At 47.7% G+C, this 20590-nt stretch overlaps 2 protein-coding genes and 1 gene segment (V, D, J or C); 2 read left to right on the top strand and 1 right to left on the bottom strand.

Moving 5' to 3' along the window:
- The window catches only part of LOC107215211, a 32459-nt gene extending 27966 nt beyond the window's left edge, over positions 1 to 4493 (top strand). Inside the window, 4 exon segments of the C gene segment in view lie at positions 1195 to 1458; positions 1943 to 1990; positions 2986 to 3094; positions 3565 to 4493. Coding sequence covers positions 1195 to 1458; positions 1943 to 1990; positions 2986 to 3094; positions 3565 to 3631 — 488 coding nt within the window.
- A 5958-nt stretch (positions 4494 to 10451) lies between these two features.
- DAD1 (defender against cell death 1) lies at positions 10452 to 12528 on the bottom strand. The gene is made up of 3 exons (XM_015651239.1): positions 12275 to 12528; positions 11130 to 11280; positions 10452 to 10631 (listed from the first exon to the last, which is right to left on the bottom strand). The coding sequence occupies exons 1-2, from the start codon at positions 12483 to 12485 to the stop codon at positions 11150 to 11152; spliced, it is 342 nt and encodes a 113-aa protein (XP_015506725.1). The 5' UTR covers positions 12486 to 12528; the 3' UTR covers positions 10452 to 10631; positions 11130 to 11149.
- A 5387-nt stretch (positions 12529 to 17915) lies between these two features.
- On the top strand, positions 17916 to 19089 carry LOC107215198 (olfactory receptor 49-like). Its single transcript, XM_015651217.2, has one exon. It carries the CDS (start codon positions 18151 to 18153, stop codon positions 19087 to 19089), a length of 939 nt encoding a protein of 312 aa, XP_015506703.1. The 5' UTR covers positions 17916 to 18150.
- Positions 19090 to 20590: the final 1501 nt, after the last annotated feature.

The raw sequence follows: 20590 nt of genomic DNA, 5'->3' as shown, positions 1-20590 counted from the left end.
GTCATCATGAGAGCACTGCAGTGTCTGGAACATTTCACTGTTAGTTAGGAATGCACCTTCTCATAGAATTAGATGGAATGTATGCTTAGAGGACAAGAATAAAGCTAAATATGCAAAAATGGGTTTAACCACAGGTTGTGTTTTGATATGTGTGGAAAATCCCAGTCTGACTCGCTAGCAGAGTTTGAAGCAAGGAAACAGTGATGAGCCCCAGGTGTTACATCTGCAGCCTTTAGTGCCTCAAACCCCTCTCTGCAGGGTAAAATTGTGTATACAAGTTTGGTACAAGAGGTGGAACACGATGAAACATTTGTTTGCTTCCCATTTCTTTCCCTGAGTGCAGCCCTGTGTTCCCCTTTGCAGTGGCTCAGGCGTTCTGCTGTAGGAGCACCAGCAGCAGGCTGCTGCTAAATGTGGGCACCCTCCAGGTTTAGTGGTTTATCCTCTGCCCCTCAGGACACATACTGGGGGTTAATCTTCCATTTACAGCTTCAGGTAATGAGGTAATTTACCCCCAGTTTGTTCTCCACAACTCACTTTTGTTTCCATCTCTCAGGGCCTGAGGCACTGAGGTTTCCTTGATTCCCAGGCCTAGAGAGGAATTGTTTTGTGTGACCAAAATGGGAAAGCATCAGCTGACATTGTATATGGAGTTTAGAGTTACACACTGAAGAATCTCAGGATTACAATGTTTGACCAAACATTCACAGAATAAGCAGAATGGCCCTGGGCTGTCTGAAGAATCACAAAATCACAGCATGGTTTGGGTTGGCAGGGACCTGGAGACGTTCCAGCCATGGGCAGGGACACCTTCTGCTGGGCCAGGCTGCTGAGTGCTCTCTGCAGCTGTCACACATCCCCTGGCTGTGTGCCAGAGTCCAGTGAGCTGGCACCGAGAGGAATGGCCAGGGACATCCAGGGTGGGGATGTCCACAAGCCTTTTCAGATGCTCCAGGAATTCTGCCTGGCCACTCTGTGTCTCCCACACAACATAAATCAACAGAAGTAGTTTCTGCATCTCCTGCTGTAGATGCTTTGGTGCTCTGAAGTTGTCCAGGAACAAGATCCCAATGATCAGGCAACTTCCCACTGGAATAATGGAGAAACCTGCATTTCCAAGTGGCTGTATGTTAAGACTGAAGGAGATATGAATGCCTAATCTGACCTAATGTCTCTTCTTTTCTCCACTTGCAGAAGTTACTCCATCTCCCTCAGTCTACAGGCTGACCTCTAAAGATGACCAGGATCTGGAAATGTGCCTTATCACAGATTACTCCCCTGAAAAGCTCACTCTTAACTCAGCTGAGCAGCACACATCCACTGTGGTGGAGGTGGCAGCTGCTGGGAACAGAGAGGAATCCAGCTACCTGTCCACCTACTGGGCCAGGAGAGATGAGCTGCAGTGCAGTGCCAGCCACGAGGGCTTTGGAGAGCTGGAGGGCGAGGACCCTGAGAGTGGTAATGGCATTTCTGGGGCTGTGAGCAGGGTTGGAGGTGCTCTGGGTGCTGTTGGTGTGAGCAGGACTGGGCTGCAGCTCCCAGCCCTGCAGGCTCCACTACAATCCCACAAGACAGAGGAATGTTGCCTCCTTGCCTCTGTGTTCTCTCTCCTTCCTCTTTGGTGTAAAACAAGATTAAGATTAACCCTAATTAGGATTAACCCTTAAAAACACATTGTGAGGGGATAGAAAGCTTGGAATTCTTTCCTCTGATGAGACACTGAACTTTAATCAGATCATATTTTATGCTTGCCCTGAAAAAAGGAGAAAAGATTGTTTGTTAGGGTTTGTTAGCCAGAAACTCTAATTTAGTCCTTATAAGCAGAGATATCTTTACAGACCTCTGTAGAAGACATTTTTGTTGTTAATCAAATTAAAGAAGTTAAATCAAGTTAAAGAAGCACATTTTTGTTGTTAATCAAATTCATTGTTACTCTCTGCAGGTGCCAGTGCTGTCTGTGTCACAGGGCTGTCCCTACACTTCAGGACAGGTATGTAACACAGCATTTTAGGAGAAAACTTTGGCCTGACTAAAGTAAATGTCTTCCCAGGTTTTTGCTGGTTTTCTCTGCTTGCAGAATTATTTTTTAAGCAGCAAAATGTCAGAAAGAAAATTTCCAAGAGGGCCTCCACAGACTTTAAACATCAAGGCCAAAAGTGGTGGTGTTAATGCAGCCTTCCTGCTCCAAGCTGATGATTTTCTGGTGCAGCCAGTGCCCACATGCTCTTGCTCTGACCCACCACAGAGCTGCTGCCCACCCCAGAGTGACTCCAGGCCCTGCTGTGAGTCAGCACTGCCTCATTTCAGCCTTCAGAGGAGCTGAGTTATTTTGGGTGCACCAACACCTGATGGAACAATAGCTAAGCAGTCCAAGGATCTGCTGCTCCAGCCACTTCAAAGAGCAGAGCCTGTGCCTGCCCTGCTCACAGAGCAGCTGTGCTCTTGCAAATCTTTCCAAAACACCTTTCAGGCAAATACTCATCAGTAAACAGGGCTGATTCAATCAGCCTTTCAGCTCTCTGAAAAGGTTCTCAATGATGAACTCACAGTGCATTTTTGCTGTCAGCTCCCTCCTTCTCCAGGATAAATCAACATATTTTCAAATATAAATGGCTTTGTAACATCAGATAAATATAAAATTCAAATACAATTGTGTTCTGTGATGAAAATCAAAATTGCTTTCCCCCTGCCCATCTTGAAAATAATTTAGAGAGAGGAAGGAGGGCTGCCTGCAGCATCCTGGGTTCACAATGCACACTATTTAAGAGCAGTTAGGTGGCTGGCAGACTGGCATATTGGTTAATTAAGTGCTAATTGATTGGAAGAAATTAAAGTCTCTGAGTCCTACTCCCTATCTCGTTTCCTTTCCTACCAGCTGACTCCATCACACAACAGAGCAGCTTCATTAAAAAGGGCTTTTCAGTTTGTCTTGGAACACAAGGATGGCTCAGTGCTCTTGTAACCCTCATTTTCTGTTTTTTCCAGATGAACACTTGAACACACTGTCTTTATCACAGCTGGGCCTCAAAATAGTTTTAATGAAAGGAATCATTTTTAATGTGCTGATGACGATGCTTTTGTGGAAGAAAAAAAAGGTGAGTATTCTTGGGGGGGATCTGAAAGTACCTGTCAGAAAATATCTGGATTGGCTCTTCAGATATGAATGCTCCTTCTCTCTGGAATAGCTGTTTATTCAGTCTATCCAGGTTTATTTTGTCTGCCAGCAGTAAAACCCCTCCATTCCTCTGGCCATACCATTTTCACCCACTGCTCAAGTGCTTTTCCTTGTCCATAAGAATTTTTTTTTTCCTTTCAAGATATTTCTCCCTTCTATTTCTACATCCATCCTTTTCCTTGCCTGCATTCATCCATCAGATTTCTCCCCTCATCTGTCTCCAGCTGGGGAAGTTTAATGGTTATTGACTTTAATATAAATCCTAATATATTAATTTTTTGCCTAGTGTCTGTTTCTTCTCTTCCTCTTGCCTGGACACTTCAGCTCTACAATTGTGCACTTGTGACTGTAACCCAAATAATGATTTAACACATCTTTGTTCTTGTTACAGGACTGAAAGTAACCAGGTGCTGCAGTCCTGAAATACCAAAACCATCTGCTTTGAGAGAGCTTTGAGAGAGCATCGTGAGCAAGAGGGAGCACAGGGATATTCCTTGTGCAAGGGCCATCACTTGCTGTTCTTATAAACCACACCAGCCATTATATTCTAAATTGCTTTATTTACATTGATTTCAAACTACTCAAAATGAAGCATTTCCAGCATTCTGCCCTCCAGATGCCAGGGTCATTCACCATACCATGCCTCTTGTGCATGAAGCTGACTTTGCTACAATTAAACATTGCCAAGCATCGCTGTTACTTGCATTAAAATGATGAGTTCTGCCTGGAGCAGTGCTGTTTGTTAAAAACTGCAAGCTAAATATCACCTGAATGGGAATTTTTCCTATTTTGGTAGTTTTAGGGTATTCATGTCTCTTAGGGTGCACCCCCAGAAACCTTTTCAGGTGCAAATGAAACACTGAAAAGCAGAGGGAGTATGCGCTGTCCTGCCACCCTTTGCTAGATCAGAGCAAGATATCCCTTTTTTCCCACTAAAGGAAGAGCTGCAGGACTCCCAGAAGTCCCAAATTCAGTGAAATGGTCACTTCAATATCATAGAAAAAAAAAAAAAAAAGAAAAATAATATTTTTTAAAAGTCTATCTGACCATAACATCTTTCTAATTTAAACCAGTTTAAGATTTGACTTTGTATTTAGCAATTTTTTTTTGTTTACTTCCAACAATGTGAGATCTCCCAAGTTCTTTTTGTAATAATTGCATAAAAATATACTGAAATATTTACCACCTTGGAACAGTGCTTGCTTGTGGCATCTGCATGCTGTTAATTCATGAACTGTACTGGCACCAAGATGTCTTGGCATTTCTTTAGGCTGTTATCAAACAATTCTTATAAAAAATGAGAAATTTGTTTGTCTTGTATTTGTTTAAGGCATCGCTTCACCCTTTCAGCTGAGCTTTGGGGTGGAGGAGGGAAGGGGTTGGCTCCACATGGAGGGTGGGAACACAGATCTGTGAGGATCTGTGCTTGTGGGGACAGTGGGGAGGGAAAAGGGGGAGCCCCCTGCCCCAGGGGCAGCCTCTGTGCTGGGTGGGGACAACAAAAACGTGGCTTGGCCACAGTGAGGGGACTGGTGAGGGGTCCAGGCTCCTGGGGCAGATTGCTGCTGCTGTGGGGTATTGCAGGACCCTGAGGTGTCCTGTCCCCAAGTCCCCAGTCCTGAGTGTCACAGCAGCACAGGGTCCTGCTTGGCAGTGATGACACCAATGGACCCCCTTGGCCTTCAGGTTCTCTCTGCCCCTGGCAAGTCTGGAGGGGAAATGTTCTCCCTTTGTGACATCAATTTCTCCAACATCTTCTGATGCCCCAGTGATTCCTTTCTGGGACTACCTAAAAACAGAGGCCAGACAAAATCAAGGGAATAAAAAGTTCCATTTATTGAAGAGTCTTCAGGCACATTTAGGGCAGACAAAGCCCCCACAGGGGCTACACCCAAAAATGGACGATGGCTCACGAGTTTTCACACTTCTGTAAGTTTGGTCCAGTTGCATATTGGGGGTTAATCTTCCATTTACAGCTTCAGGTAATGAAGTCATTTTCCCCCAGTTTGTTCTCCCCAACTCACTTTTGTTTCCATCTCTCAGGGCCTGAGGCACTGAGGTTTCCTTGATTCCCAGGCCTAGAGAGGAATTGTTTTGTGTGACCAAAATGGGAAAGCATCAGCTGACATTGTATATGGAGTTTAGAGTTACACACTGAAGAATCTCAGGATTACAAATACACAAAAAATAGAAAAGCTAAAATCCTAAGGCATCACCAGGGCTTCCTCTGTGGGGGAGAAATGAGAAGTATGCTCTGACAGAAACACACTCTCCCTGCAAAGCCTGAACCTTGCCTGTGCCTCCCACCAGCTCCCAAAGTGGCAGGAAAAGTTTCTCTGGACCAGTGAGGGTGGCTGTCCCTCACCCAGCTGGGCTCACAGCCTGCACAAGGAGCTGGTTTTGGAAAGGCTCACAATTCAAACACTTTTAGCCAAAAGCCCTGGTGCTTCCTTCAGGAGGACCCTGCTGGGATCTGACCCCACACTGCTGAGCAGCAACACCACAAATCCTGGCTGGTGTCCTGCCTTGGTCCTGCACCTGAGCATTGAGCACTGACACAGGTCACAGAGTTACTGACCCCTCCTGACAAGGAGCAGCTTTCAACCTTCCATGTCTACCCTGACTGCTTTACAGTACAGATGTTCAGGGACTTGTTCTCATTTCTCCCTTGACACAACCATCATTTTCAGATTTCTCCAGCTGTAGGAAGTCCATGGTTCTTTAAGTGCTGGATTCCAGGCAGCTCTTGGAGACTGCATTCCACTCATGATGACATCTGCCCTGTCACTGGGAAGCCTGAAGAAGTTGTCTAAGCCATATATGAACTATAAAGCAAGTCAGAAGCCATTGCATTTCAAATATTTGCAACCAATTAACCTAGTTCCAGAAACTTTCAGGGATGTGGAAGAAAACTTTCCATACTCATTTACCTTTAGCATCACTTTTTAGAATTAATAATCATCATAAATTTTTTATGTTGCAATTCAAACTCACTCCCAGATGAAAGGGCAAGAGTTAAGGACTGTGCTGTCTCTGTTTCCACATCTGAGTCTTTCCTCTTCCAGGTTAAACCGACCCCAGGGACAGGATTTGCCAAGTGGGAGAAGAGTTAAATGCTTTGACTAAAATGGCTCCTGGCATGTGACCTACAAAGCAAGAATTTGCAATCTACTTCAAAGACACTTTCAGATATCAGGCTGCCAATCTCCCACCACCACAACGTGCCCCCCCTTGCCTGCATTTTCTTGTTTATTTCGAGATATGAAAACCACTGAGCAAAGCAAAGGCAGGAAATAACACAGCAGGACAGGAGGTGGGCTCGTGGCCCAGCTGGGGCAGGAAGAGGCCACAGCACAAGTTCCATGACGCCACAATCGAGATCTGGGTCACCACCGATGCTCGTCTATACCTGACCACAAAAACCACTTCCTCTGGAAAGTGCAGCACCAAGGGGGTGGGGGCAGCACGTGGCAGGGAGGGGAGAAGCTGTGGAAAAGAACAGCAGACGTTAGACCATGAGCCAAAATGAAATGAGGTTAAGACATCCTCCCCTGCCAGCCTCACCACAGCCTGCACTTGGGGAGCTGTTTTGGGTACAGCAGCAGGGATTGAGCTATGTTTAGAGTGGGCAGGGAAAGGAGGGGAGAAATGCTTGATAAAGCATGGTGGGATTAGATTACAAAGCTCTTAGAATTGTGTCAGGTTCTGAATTTACTGATAGGTCTCTGCACCCTGTTTAGAGATTGGAAAACCCTTCCACTTCTCCTGGCCAGGATGAGAAGGAAGGATGAAGGGGCAGGCCAGAGTCCTCTCATACTGTCAGGGAAGGAGGTTTCCATGGTCCACATTTAGCATCCTCTCCCCTGTGGGTAGAAGATGAATTTGTGTGTTTTTTCAGGGTTTTGTTGGAGAAAATATCCTGCCCAATATTTGTCACCTCTCATCAAACAAGGCTCTGTGCACAAACCATCCTCTGTAATTTTCCTCCTCCTGCTTGTGTAACCAGGGACCCAAGTGTGGACTTTACAAGGACCAGAATCTGAAGGTGTCAGTGGATTTGTTGAAGCTTATTCCAACGCAGGAGGAGCTGTGGTAGGACTTGGATTCATCATAGGGTCACAGAATCCCAGAATGGTTTGGTTTGGAAGGGACCTTAAAGCCCATCCAGCCCCACCCCTGCCATGGGCAGGGACAGCTCCCACTGTCCCAGGCTGCTCCAGCCCCAATGTCCAACCTGGCCTTGGGCACTGCCAGGGATCCAGGGGCAGCCACAGCTTCTCTGGGCTCCCTGTGCCAGGGCCTGCCCACCCTGCCAGGGAACAATTCCCAATATCCCATCTAACCCTGCCCTCTGGCAGTCTGAAACCATTCCACCTTGCCATATCACTACTTTGTGAAAAGTCCCTTTGCAATTCTACTTCCCCTCAAGAATTCTACTGTCCAATTAATGGCAACTGGAGGAATCATAAGCAGGAAAGAAGCAGGAAAATGGGGGGGAAAACCCCAAAACCTCCACAGCAAAGCCTCACGTCTCCTCTCACTCAGCCCCTGTGCCCCAGGCAGTGGCCAGGGGAGACTCCATGCCTGAGCTGAGCATCATCCCCAACATTTGCTGCTCCTGCTGCCCTGGCACAGCTCAGGGCCCTTCTGGTGAGAAAGCAGAGCTGTGTGGGTCATTTACCATCATATTGCTTCTGCCCAAGTGATGCTCCCAGGCCTTGCAGAGCTGTGCTTTGCATTGCCAGCTGGATGGGTGCTGATAACAGATCGTGTCCCTCTGACACTCCTTCCCCCACCAAAGGGGACGGGAGCTCCTGGGAGGGGACACAACCAGGCCAGCTGGCCCGAATTAGGCAGGATATTCCATACCACATTATGGGCAACTGAGAGACAAGGACATCCAAGTCGAGGTCGGAAGCCAATTTCATAGAGCATACAAGGTGTTTATATAGGGTTTTACTTGTATGGCACTTACATAGGGTTCTATTTTTGGTAACAATCTCCCATTGGTTATACATTCTTCATGACATCAATTAATCATCACAAAGTTTCACAACATATGCCTTGGTCACTTCTGCCCCAGGGAGGAGTTATGTGTGTCTGTCTCTCCCATGGTTTCTGTTTGATTAGGTTTAAGATTCCAGGCTCCTTTTTCAGTTCATTGTGCTCTGTTTTATTCCCCATGCCATATGATGTCAGCTCAGATACATAAGCTAAGGGAGAGAGGAGGAAGGGAGGGTATTTCTGAATTTTCAGTGTTGCCTTCTGAAGGAACAAGTGCCAAAGCCCTGCTTCCCGGGAAATGTCCAAACATCACTGCTGATGGGAAGCAGAGACTTTTATTTTTTCTCTTTAGCCCATGCACATGCAGATCTCTGCTGATTTCTTTCTTTTACTGTAGTAAAGCTGCCTTATCTCACCCTGCTGGTCGTTCTCCATCTTACTGTCTCCCCTGTCCCAGTGGGAGTGATGGAGTGACTGAGTGGGCACCTGACACCCAGCCAGAGTCACCCCACTACTCCAGCCCTGCCCTGAGCCCCTGCCTGCTCTCCCAGGGCTGCTGCCATTGCAAACGAGTCCAGGAGTGCTGGTGCCCAAGCTGCACGAGTTCTTTGTTCCTGACAGAGACCCAGACTCCATTGTCTAGGACAGTGAAAACCCTGACCCCTCACAGCTCGTTAGGCAAGAGAGCCCCAGGTTTCAGACTGTTACAGCTTCAATGGTTGCAGCACAGCTGGAAATGCTAAAAAAGGTGGTAGACAGGAGCCAAATAGAATTCTGAGAGGTTCTGAAGCCATCAGAGACCCAAAGTTCCATCTCCTCAGTGCAGCATACAAACATTTCCATGCCATGGAGCCTCAAGGCTCTCAAGGTTTTACTTCCCCAGCGTTTCAGCTGCAGAGAAATCCAGACAAGCAAGAAGCAGGATCAGTGTGAGGACCAAACCTCACACATGAAGGCTCTAGTAAGACCTGAACACACTCGATCAGCACAATGGCATGAGGTTCAAAGCCAAGTGCTGGTCCTGCACTGGGGTCACAGCAATCCCCTGCAGCTCCAGGCTGGGGCAGGAGTGGCTCAAGAGCCGTTCAGCAGAAAGGGAGATGGCAGCACTGGTTGCCAGGCGGCTCAGTGTGAGCCAACAGTGTGCCCAAGTGGCCAAAAAGGCCAATAGCAACCTGGCTAGTGTAAATAGTGCAGCCACAAGGGATCACCCCCTGGACTCAGCCTTGGTGAGGCTGCAGCTCGAGTGCTGTACTCAATTCTGGACCCCTCACTTTAAAAAGAACTTTGAGGGGCTGGAGTGTGCCCAGTGAAGAGCAACAAGGCTCATGAAAGGACTAGAAAATATTTCTCTTCTGAGGAATGGCTGAGGGAGAGCTGGGGTTGTTCAGTGTGAAGAGCTGGCTCAGAGAGGGTCACACCACACCTCTGAAAGGTTGGAGTGAGGTGGGGCCGGTCTCTGGTGCTGTGTCTGCAGAGAGCAGACCGGGGGAATGGCCTTGAGCTGAGACAGGAGATTCAGGTTAGATCAGGGTGGTCAGGCCTTGGAAGGGGCTGCCCAGGGAAGTGCTGGAACCAACAAAGCTGGGGTGCTCAGGAGGCCTCAGGATCTGGTGCTGGTGATGAGGATGAATTACAGTGGCAGTGCTGGGTGAATGCTTGGGCTGGACCAAGGTCTCTTGAAGGTCTCTTCCAACCCTGATTGTGTGATTCTGAGGGGGGAGCTTCTCCCTGGGCCCAGAGCAGCTCCAGTGCCACCCCGAGGCCCTGCCATTTGGGCAGTCCATCCCAACATCCCTGTGGTTATCAGCACATCTCAGTGCAGACACCCTGACTTCTGGAGGAGTGGCTGTATCACCCAGAGGCCTCAGTGAGCCTCTAAGTCCAGCTGGGACATCCAGATGGGGCCCAAACGTCTCTGAGGGGTGTGGGAGGGTCTGTGGGAACTGGCTACACCTGGGGATGTGCTGGAGGGCACTTCCTTCCTTTTGTGACCACTAATCACAGCCTCATCTGAATTTTCCACAGCTTTGAAGCCCAGGGGCGCATGGGCAACAAACTCTGGAAGATCAAAAGGCAGAAAGAGGGAGATGAGAAGGGTGGATGACAACTGAGTTTCCATGATCACTTGTTTCCTGCTTCCCTCCAAAACTGGGGTGCAGAAAAAAAGCCTGCTGGGTAGAAAGGAAGGGAGAGAGGTAAAACCAGGGAGTCATGCCCTGAGAGGGAACCTGGATGCAGGAGAAGCTCTGTATTTGTCACCAAAAAAGGCTGCAGTGTCATAAAGTGTTTTATTGATGATCACAGTTACACAATGAGACTGCAAACCCCTCCACAGAACACTCTGTGGGGGGAGATCTTGAGCCCTGTGTCCCCTTCCTCCACCAAGGAAGGTGAGAGTGTGCTGGGCACTTCCCTGTGCCAGGCTTTGCCATCAGGAGCAGTTCAAGACCTGGAAAGAGAGCAGCAATGTTTCTGTAGAGCAGACAGGACAAAGCTCCCCCAAGCCCCAGAGATCCTGTGGCCCCTTACAACAGTCATGGGCATGTCCCCACTCCTCAACACCCAAATGTCCCTGTCCCCAGCTGCCCCATCTGCAAAGAAACTCCAGACTTGAACCTCAGCCATACCATGGCCTCACAGAGCCCAAGACTTCCAGCTCCCAAAGCTTCTCCTGCAAAGAAGAATGGGGGATCTCTCTCCTGAGAGAAGAGTGTGGGTAGGTGTCTGTAACAGTCTCAATTAAACTCTTTAATTATAAAAGCCAAAAAATGAATGCTCAAAATCAGAAAGCCACAAATCCTCACTCTGTGCCAGCCCAGAGGACAACAGCTCAGCTGTGCTTGGCCCAGAGGAAGCTGGGAGCTCAGAGGATTCCCTCTCATTCCAGTTCTCCCCAAAAGCACTGCAGTCCTGTGGTTGCCCCTTTTGTGACCCCACAGATCAGTACCTGGCAGCCTCTCCAAGAGCTCAGCCAACAAAATTGATGACGACGAGATGGAGAATGGTGTTGGCAAAGAGGAAATCAGCGAACGCCCGCTCTGGTGAAATGCCCTGGAACTCACCCTTGTTCTGGGGGTTGATCTGAATCCGGAGACAAACTGCAGAGAAAGAATAAGCCATCAGTGGGAAGCACAGCCTTCCTGGGGCAGCCCAGCCCAGGATGGGAAGCCACTGGGGAAAAGTTATTCCATTGTTACTACAGATGAGCAGAACACTGTCGGGGAATTTGGATGGGGCTGTCATGGAGTCAGTGCTCCCACAGCACCACACACACCACAGGGTGCCCAGAGTCCTGTGGGGAACAGGCTCAGAGCAGGACTGGACTCACACAGAAGTGTGCATATTCCTATGTGCCCTGTTGGATGTGTCAGAAACACAGAATGGTTTGGGTTGGAAAAGACCTTAGAGATCTTCTCATTGCAATCCCAGGGACATTTTCCACTATCCCAGGTTGCTCCAAGCCCCATCTAACCTGGTCTTGGCCACTTGAAGGAACTGGGGCAGTCACAGCTGCTCTGGGCAACGTGTGCCAGGGCCTCCCCACCCTCACAGAGGGAATCCCTTCCCAATATCCCACCTAACCCTATCCTCCGGCAGTGGGAAGCCATTCCCCCTCGTCCTGTCACTCCAGGCCCTTGTTCAAAGTCCCTCTCCAGCTGTCTTGGAGTCCCTTTAGGCCCTGGAAGGGGCTTTCAGGTCTCAGTGCAACCTTTTCCACTCCCGAACAGTCCCCGCTCTGCCAGGCTGTCTCCCCTGTGCTGAGGGGTGCTGCACAGAAACAGGGCGGCTTTGGGCTATTCGGGGGAGCAGCACCGTGCATGTGTCACTGCTGGACTCTCGGTTCCACCGGGCCCCCGACTGCCAGGACAGCTTTGGGGACAAGGAACCGAGCCCCGCCGGGAACGGAACGGGGAGCTCGGGAAAGGGCTGGGGGTGCTGAGAGCCCCGGGGTTCCCCGGCTGCCAGGGAAGCTCTGAGCGCTGCTCCGGGCCACCCGCTGATTTCTGAGGATCCCCGGCACACCCGAGGCCGCCGGGCGGGGGCTCAGGGTGACCGCCAGGGCTGTGAGGGGGACCGCGGGCCGGCACTGACCGCCCAGGATGAAGCTGCCGACGGCGGAGATGAAGCCGCTGAGGAAGGAGTTGAAGGGGAAGGTGCCGACGCCGAGGCAGTAGCCGAACTGCAGCGCGCCGGTGAGCAGCACGTAGAGCAGGAAGGCGTCCAGCGCCTTGAGGCGCCCGGCGGTGCCGCCGCCGTACTCGGACAGGAACCGCCGCGCCACGGCCCTCACCGAGCCCGCCATGGCCGCTCCCTCACTGCGCACGCGCCGCACCGTCCCCCGCACCGCGCGTGCGCGCAGCGACGTGGCGCTAAGGGATAGGGGAAACCGTGCCTTGGCTCTGCGCATGCGCCAAGGGCTTCGCGGCGCCCGCACACCCGGTGTTTTCCAGGAGCCAATAAGAGCGCAGAACCGGCTGTTGCTGGGCAGATTAGAGAGCCGCTCCTTTTAAGAGCCAATCAGAGCCCAGCACTGCTGCTGGGGGCGGGGCCTTGCCTGAGGCGGCTCGGCTGAGGGATTGTCCGGGGGTTCCTGGCCCAGGGTCGGTCCGAAATCTACCACGAGGGTGCTGGAAAATAGACCTTTATCATCTTGCTTGGAGCAGGGGAAAGGGAAAACACTGCTTTCCCTTTTTATTTTTATTTTTTATTATTATTTTTATTTATTTATATTTATTTATTTATTTTCTTTAAAATCTGTCACGGTACTGAGCCTGAAGCGAGAACAAAACAACTCCGCTGTTTCTGAAGGGGAGAACGACTTTTGATTAAAGCAAAGCAGAACTTTCCTCTACACGTTCATTCTGTTTAAATCATTCCAGCCTTCCTATCTCTCCAAAATGAGGAATGCTGTCACTGTCGGCCGTGCATGCTCCCACACGGGCTCTGCAATAAAGGAAGGGCATTTTCCTATCATAGAGACAATCTAATAATGGTTTCGATTTCATGAGGGATTTAACCCTCACCTTCTGCAACAGGTCATAGTAGAGCCTTCAGGGTGGATGACTCTGAATGATGGGTGTTTGTAAATATACACACATGCAGAGTTTATTGTAGAACAGTTTGGTTGCACACAAAATCAGGTGTGTAGCCATTCTGGTTGTTATTTATAGGAATATGACTGTACAGCCATAAAGATGGTTCAAAGGACTGTTTCAGCACTCAAGGCCTGATGGAATTAACATCTCAGCAGAGTGGGAGTAGCACAGAAAATACACAAAAGATAATGACCATAAACAAACGTCAACTCCAAACATCACCTGGCATGGTCAGAGATACCTGCTATGAGAAAAAGATGAGAGAACCAAGGGATGAGGACCTAATTAACACTGGAGGCCAAGAGATCCATAACCAATAGGAAACCAATAACTTCATACCTTGAAACCAATGAACACTCAACCAATGAATTTCCATGGGTTTTGACTGTGTAGGTATCTGAAAAATCTTGTAAGGAGTGATGTGTGATGGAAGGATTTTCTCTTCACACCTGGGCAATGTGTGGATGAAATTATTTCTGTTGCACATCCTGGCCAGAATAAAGTAATGCTTTCATTCTGTAACACTAAATACATTGTTGGAGGGTTTTGGCTTTTTCTGGAGTTTCAGTGGCATTGCAGGGGAACCATAAAAACTTGTTTTTGATACCAGTAGTCAGATGGATCTGATGGGCCCAGTGCTGGATTGTGGGAATCAGTTTGGCTGTGTGAGGTACAGGAGCTGTTCCAGGGCCAGTGCCAGCTCTGAGACATTGGTGATGCACTGTCAGCCACTGCTCCCTGTTGGGTTTATACACAGGAGAATTGTACAACTGCCCCTTGCTCCTGCAGTTACTGCAGCAATTCCTTCTCTCATTCCCAAGGGCTGTGGGTAGGGTTTCACTTCTGTTCTTTTTAAAGGAGGCCGACTTGGAGCAGTTTGCAACAGATGCAGAGAGGGAGGTGGGAGAACAAACACCCATCCCCTGCCTCTGGCATCTGTTCAGACACATCCCTTTAACAGATCCAGCCCCAAGGTTTGCTGGTAGAGGCCTCACAATCATGACAACTTCTCTGGTTGTCTCATCCCCCAGTAACCAGGATTTTACCCAGGCTGAGCACTGGGATTGAGATTTACCAAAAGACATCAGTTATCTATATCTTTTTGTTGTCTGACCTAATGTCACAATGAGTGGCAAGTTCAGTTTGAAGTGCTTGACATTTGTAGCCTGGTATCTACCATAAAAGTAGCCAAGGATTTAAGGGGGTGGGAAATGAATGGGATTATCACATTTCTCTGGCTCTTTTCTGTGAGTCTTCACACATAAATCCACCTGCCACTCCCCAGCTCACTTGCTGAGAGCAGTAGAGTCCAATTTCCTAACTCAGAGCAGGTTTAACTGGTTAGTTCGATTTCTTGACCTGCTGGGGGGATGACAGTGTTGGACTCCTGAGGAAGCCGCCCTCAAGAGGTGCTTTGATCTTACCCCAGTTCCTTATCAAGCCTTTCAGATTAGTGCTGGGTAATTTGTCCATTATTTCTTGAGGACTTCCTTTTGCAACACCCTCCACCCATAAACTGTACCTTGTTCTCCCACAAGGTGACACATTTTGTCAGCAGTTACCTGGTGAGGGAGGTTTCAGGATCTGTCCACCCTCCTGATGTCTGTTTTTGGTTTAGGACCACCTGTACCAGAGATACCCAATTGCTGACCTGTGGTTATTAATTATTGAGCTACCTCCAACCAGGTTATTCCTGGAGGTGCACCCCTTCTCCAGGCCTAGGGATTGCTATAATGTGCTTTTCTAATTGTTTAACGTGGACTTGTAGTGCATCAGGCAGACCTTGGGACTGAGAGAGGAAATCTCTGTGGATTTGCCTCGGTTTCCATAGGGGAATGTCATTGTGGGTGCAATAATTGCATGTGCATTAATTGCAGATGTGCACACTTTGCATATTGTGGCCAGTTGTGGGGGGTTTACTCATGTAGGGATCTCCCTTTCCATAGGGTCCAATCCCCCTGCCCCATGGGCTGTGGGAAACAGAAAAATGGAAAATTCTACAGATGCTGAAGGGCTTGCTCTGCCAATCTCTCCTTCTGTGCATCCTGAACCAAGGACCAACATTAGAAGGTGACAATCCCCATTTGGTTTGCCCTGGGCAATTATTCCTCTTCAATCAGTCATTAACCCACTTTGGTTAGTGAGTCTTTCTCCCTGGTAGCACTTTGAGGGTCAGCTCAATTCTCTCCCAGAGAAAACCTTGCAATGGGCCCAGGGTATAGGAGAAGAAAGATTTGATGTGCCAGGTCATACCAGGAGAAATTGCCTCTTTTGGGCCAAGTTCCCAGCACAGAGAATGTCTCTGCTACTCTATGCTCTCTCCTACAATAGCAATTACCTGCTTCTGTCCTGATCTGATTCTAATTTCATCCTGGTTATTCTGAGACACCAAGGAAAGTGCAAGCTGCAGATCTTGTAGGGCTGTGCTCTCTCCCTTGTCCTGCACTGCTAACCCCAGCTGCAGGCTGTGGAGCAGCTCTGGACAGCCCTGAGGCTGCTGGAGGACTGCTGAGCACAGCAGGAATGCTGAAGGTGAATGTCACACCACACTGCATCCACAGGCTGCTCTGGCCAGGCATTAAACCCTTCTTGTTGGCACTTGTGAGACTGGGACAACTGTGCACAGGACAAAAAAAGCCCAAAGGTGGTATTAGAATGGTGTGAGTCCAGTGGAGGGCAAGGGAGTTTATCAGAGAACAAATCACACCTGAGAAGAAGCAGAGAGAAGACAAAGTCAAGAGGAGGGATCTGTCTGAACCATCCACCAAGGGGGAGTTACAGACAGGTTAGAGCCAGACCTCCCAGAAAAACAGGTGTTGGTCATGGCTTAAAGCAAATCTTTGCTGCACAAAAGGAAATAAATATTCACAATGAAAACACAAGGGTATTTGTGGCACCACAGGAAAGTTGATACATTCCTGTGTTTGGAGATATCCACATTAACTGAGAGAAGGTCATGAGCAACCTTATCCAGCTTTGCTTTTAGCAAGGGTTTGACCTCCAGAGGTCATTCCCAGTCTCATTTTCTCTGTGCTTTCATTATGTTCTTGCTGTTCTTTCACAGGTGTTTTCCCACAAGGTGTTTATTCAGATTTTGCTACCTAATTGGTCCCTGAGGTTTGACACAGTGAGGAAACACAAGACTGTAATACACTGCCACTATTATATAAAGGAACTGGAGAGGAAATTTTATTGCCAAAAATCAATTGTCAAGCTAAGTTAAGGCGAAACAGGATCAGACTCACAATACTTTTTGTAGCAATCCTGGATTGTTGTGGATATGGTAACTACCTGGAGCATTTCTTAGAGTTCAGGTGAAGTTTCCTGAAGAATAGAGAAAGTTTAAAGAGGCATTGACTTGGAAAACTGAACTTTTAGTCTTCAAACTAAAGTAAGAGCTGTTACTGAGGGAGTTTTTTGGTTTAGAGGAACACTGTCAACTTCCAGATAAAATCTGTCTATCTGTGGTATTGAAAAATATGTTCTATATTTTGTATGGTTTGTGAGAGGGAAGTTGTTTTGTATTGGTGTTTTCTGAGAAACAACCATAAGATGATGCCAATAAACTCCTGTGTTTTGCTGGGAAAAGGGCACTAAGGAGAATGATTTGATGGGAATAGTGCATTAAGGATAATAATAATAATAATAATAATAATAATAATAGTAATGCAATAAGTGCATCCCAGCTTAAGCTATCTTTTTGTTGAGCATTTGAAGAGGGAAATTTGAGTGTCTTGTTTGTTATCAGCTAAATAAGATGGGTTTGCTTTTCCTGGAAATTCATTGCATTGGTGTTTACTTAAGTCATTCAGAAATATCTGAAATTAATCTGAAATGAATCTAAAACCAGATTAAAATATCCAGATAACATAATAGATAAAACCTGGGAAACATGAGTGCAAAACAAGACAAGTCTCTTTTTAGAGCAAGGAGGGCTGGTGTCTGGGAGGAAGAGGAGGGAGGATGCAGTTGAAAAGCCACAGAAGGGACCTGGCAAGCCTGCAGGAAAAGACTGTGATTGAAGGGATCAGGCAGAGTTTTCAGGTTTCCCTTCAGGAGATAATGGCATGCTGTAGTTCAGCAGTGCCCAGATGGATGCACTGGACAGAGAACACATCTGAGCTTGGGGCAGGGTGAGACAGAGGGATGATGCACATGGGGCTCTGAAGCAGAGTGTCCATCAGCATCAGAGCTGAGCCGCTGGAGCTGCAGAGCTGAGGGTAAAGAAACACAATTTCCCCACAGTTTTCCCCATTCCCTCTCACACTGGTGCTTGCTGTAGCATCCAAGCACTGCTCTGGGTTTCACCTCCTCTCAGGGGTAGCCAGACAGCCTGAACTTTGCAGCATTGCTGTCTCTGGCCTCTTCACTGAAGAGTCTCTACCTCTCTTTCCCTGTCTCCTTTTAACTGCAGTAAGTTTCTCTTTTGTGTATTAATGTGTCCTTGAACCAATCTAACCTGCTTCAGGGTCAGTCTGTAGTGTGACTGCATTCCTCTGTGATAAATCTCTGGACACAGGCAAAGTTCTCACTCTGGCCATTTTCCTGTGTTTGCTGGAGGGTGGATGTTGTCAGATCAGAGAAACCCAGGGTCCACAACAGCTTCTGCACCTCTCTCAAGTGTGCTGGGAGGGAAATGTAGGAATTGTTTTGACTGGAGTGAGGACTCAGTTTTACAAATGGAGCTTGGGACTCCTTTTACATGATCAGGATTTTTAATATGTGGTTGTTGTGGCTGCTTCAGTCTTTTACAAGATATTTGTTGCTGGTATTGCCCTATAATGTTAACAAAGCCAAACTGACACATGTTCAATTGTTTTCCAACAGTTCCCAAAACAGGTCTTTTCTTTTTCTGCCAGCAGTGATATCCCAATGAACAGCACAAGTGTGGTGGAATTTGTCCTCCTGGGACTGGCTAGCAGCCGCCATTTGGAGATCACCATCTTTCTGTTTCTTGCCATTGCCTATTTCTTGATCCTGCTTGGGAACATTTCTGTCATCAGCATCACTCTCATGAATAACTTCCTTCAGACCCCGATGTACTACTTCCTCAGGAATTTTGCCCTTTTGGAAATCACTTTCACCTCCACATTCCTCCCCAGCACCCTGTACAGCCTCCTGACAGAGAAGAAGACAATTTCCCTGCCTGGTTGTTTCCTTCAGATGCTGTTTTTCTACTACTTGGGTACCTGCACCCTTTTCCACATGGCAGTGATGTCCTTGGACCGCTATGTTGCCATCTGCCACCCTTTGCATTACACAGCCATCATGAGCAGCAGATTTTGCCTGCAGCTGATCCTGAGCTGCTGGGCAGTGAGTTTTCTCTTGATGTTTCCTCCCACCATTATGACTGTGCAGTTGCCATTCTGTGGTCCCAATGTCATGAACCATTTTTACTGTGACACTTCCCTGTTGTTGCAATTGTCCTGCACAGACACAAGCTTCATTGAGCAGCTGATGTTTATCATACTCATTATCATCCTCCCTGGTACCCTGATAGTAACTGCTGTTTCTTATGGCTGCATTATCCTCACCATCTTGCATATACCATCATCTGCAGGTAGGAAAAAGGCATTTTCCACTTGCTCAGCTCACCTCATAGTGGTGACAGTGTTTTACAGCACGTGTCTTTACAGGTACATCCGCCCTGCACAGCGAGGTGGGCAGGACTCTGACAAAATTCTCTCTTTATTCTTCTCTGTGCTGACTCAGACACTTAACCCATACATCTATTCTCTCAGGAACAGGCAAGTCAAGCTAGCTTTAAAGGAGGGGATTCTGAAGTTTTCTGGCTCCCTGAGACAGATGTGAATGGTGGAATAGCCCATCCAAGTATCTGAATTGTTTCCCAAGTGTAACATCTGTATTGTGAATTAAAGATGCTCATTTCAAATGGTTTATGCTGTCTAGATGTCATGTAACTCCTTCTGTTGCCAACAAAAATGTGCCAGCACAGAGAAGATTTTCTAGTCTTCTGTTACCTGGCACCAGCTTTGCCTCAGCATTTTCCCCCTTGCTGGGATGGGTCAGCCTTGGTGAATAACCAATTTCACACTCACACCTTCCACCTCACAGTGGGACAGAGCAGAGGCAGAAAAGAGGAAAAACAGAAACAAAAACTCTCATAGATTGAGATAAAGACAGAGAGATGGTTTGCCAATTTCTACCAGAGTGAAACATACTGGATTTGGGGAAAACCAATGTAATTTATTACCAACTAAAATAGTTTAGATTGTGAGAAACAAAATTAAACGCTAAATACATGTACTTCCCCTATTTCTGTGCTGAAGTTTATTCATTCATTCATTCCAGACTCCTCCAGCGCTGTCCCCAGCACTCAGGGTGGGTGGGGAGGGTTGTGCTCAGTGTGGGGTTTCCCCTCTGCTGCTTCTTTCCTCTCACACTTTTCCTCTGCTCCAGTGTGGATTCTCCACAGGCTACAAAGAATACAAAGAGCTACAAAGCAAGTACAAAAATAACATTATTATTCTGTTTTAGAACTTCAGCTTGCACAAAGCCATGGTTACAATCACTACCATACACACTATACCCATCAACAGAATCCCTTGTCCTCCCTCTAATGCAGTACAGGATAATCCTTGATCCCAAGTACAATTCATGGAACATTTTGTTTCAGTCTTAGCTGTAAAGGTATTTCCAGATTTGGGGCTGGCTTTGGCTGTGTGTAGTGAATCCAGGAATCTCCACCAGTAATTTTTATAGCTGTGTGGATAGTAAGGAGAACTTGGAATGGTCCTTTCCACTTTTGCTTGAGTGGTTCTTTGCTCCAGTTTTGGACATATCCACAATGTCCTGGACAGTGAGAGTGTGGTGGAACATCCAAGGTCACTGATGATGCTGAAACAATAAACCTTTCCAAGGATGAGAATGTTTTTTCCCAGTTTCCCATACTCCCTCAAATTGTGATTCCTTACTCTGTGTTTTTCCCTGGGTATAATTACAGCCTGACATGGTCTCCCATAGAGGATTTCATATGGAATTACCTTCTCCTTGGAGCCTGGCTGAATTCTAATTCTCAGCAATGCTGGGGGAAAAGCCTGTGGCCACTTAAGTGATGCTTCCTGTCAAATTTGGCCAGTGGTGCTGTTAAACCTCATGGTGTTGGTCCTTTGGACACTGGCTGTTCCCACTGACTGTGGCATTGGTGTGTCCAGGTGGGAGGCTCTGCACAGAGGCTATTTGTTGCAGTCATTGTGTTGCAGTTCCTGTTGCAGTGGCAGTGTTTGTTGCAGTCACTGTGTTGCAGTCACTGTGTGTGTTGGAGTCCCTGTTGCAGTCCCTGTTGCAGTCA

Source organism: Parus major, chromosome 27 (genome assembly GCF_001522545.3).
Source record: "Parus major isolate Abel chromosome 27, Parus_major1.1, whole genome shotgun sequence".
NCBI lineage: Eukaryota > Metazoa > Chordata > Aves > Passeriformes > Paridae > Parus > Parus major.
The sequence above is the reverse complement of the archived record's forward strand: the minus strand, read 5'-3'. Positions and strand labels throughout refer to the sequence as shown.

What these genes read in the sequence shown, in the direction of transcription:
- DAD1 (XM_015651239.1), bottom strand. Translation starts at nt 12,485, where the DNA reads ATGGCGGGCTCGGTGAGGGCCGTGGCGCGGCGGTTCCTGTCCGAGTAC. An exon ending in CGGCAGCTTCATCCTGGGCG is followed by an intron (nt 11,281 to 12,274) that starts GTCAGTGCCGGC and finishes CTTTCTCTGCAG; the next exon opens with TTTGTCTCCGGATTCAGATC.
- LOC107215198 (XM_015651217.2), top strand. Translation starts at nt 18,151, where the DNA reads ATGAACAGCACAAGTGTGGTGGAATTTGTCCTCCTGGGACTGGCTAGC.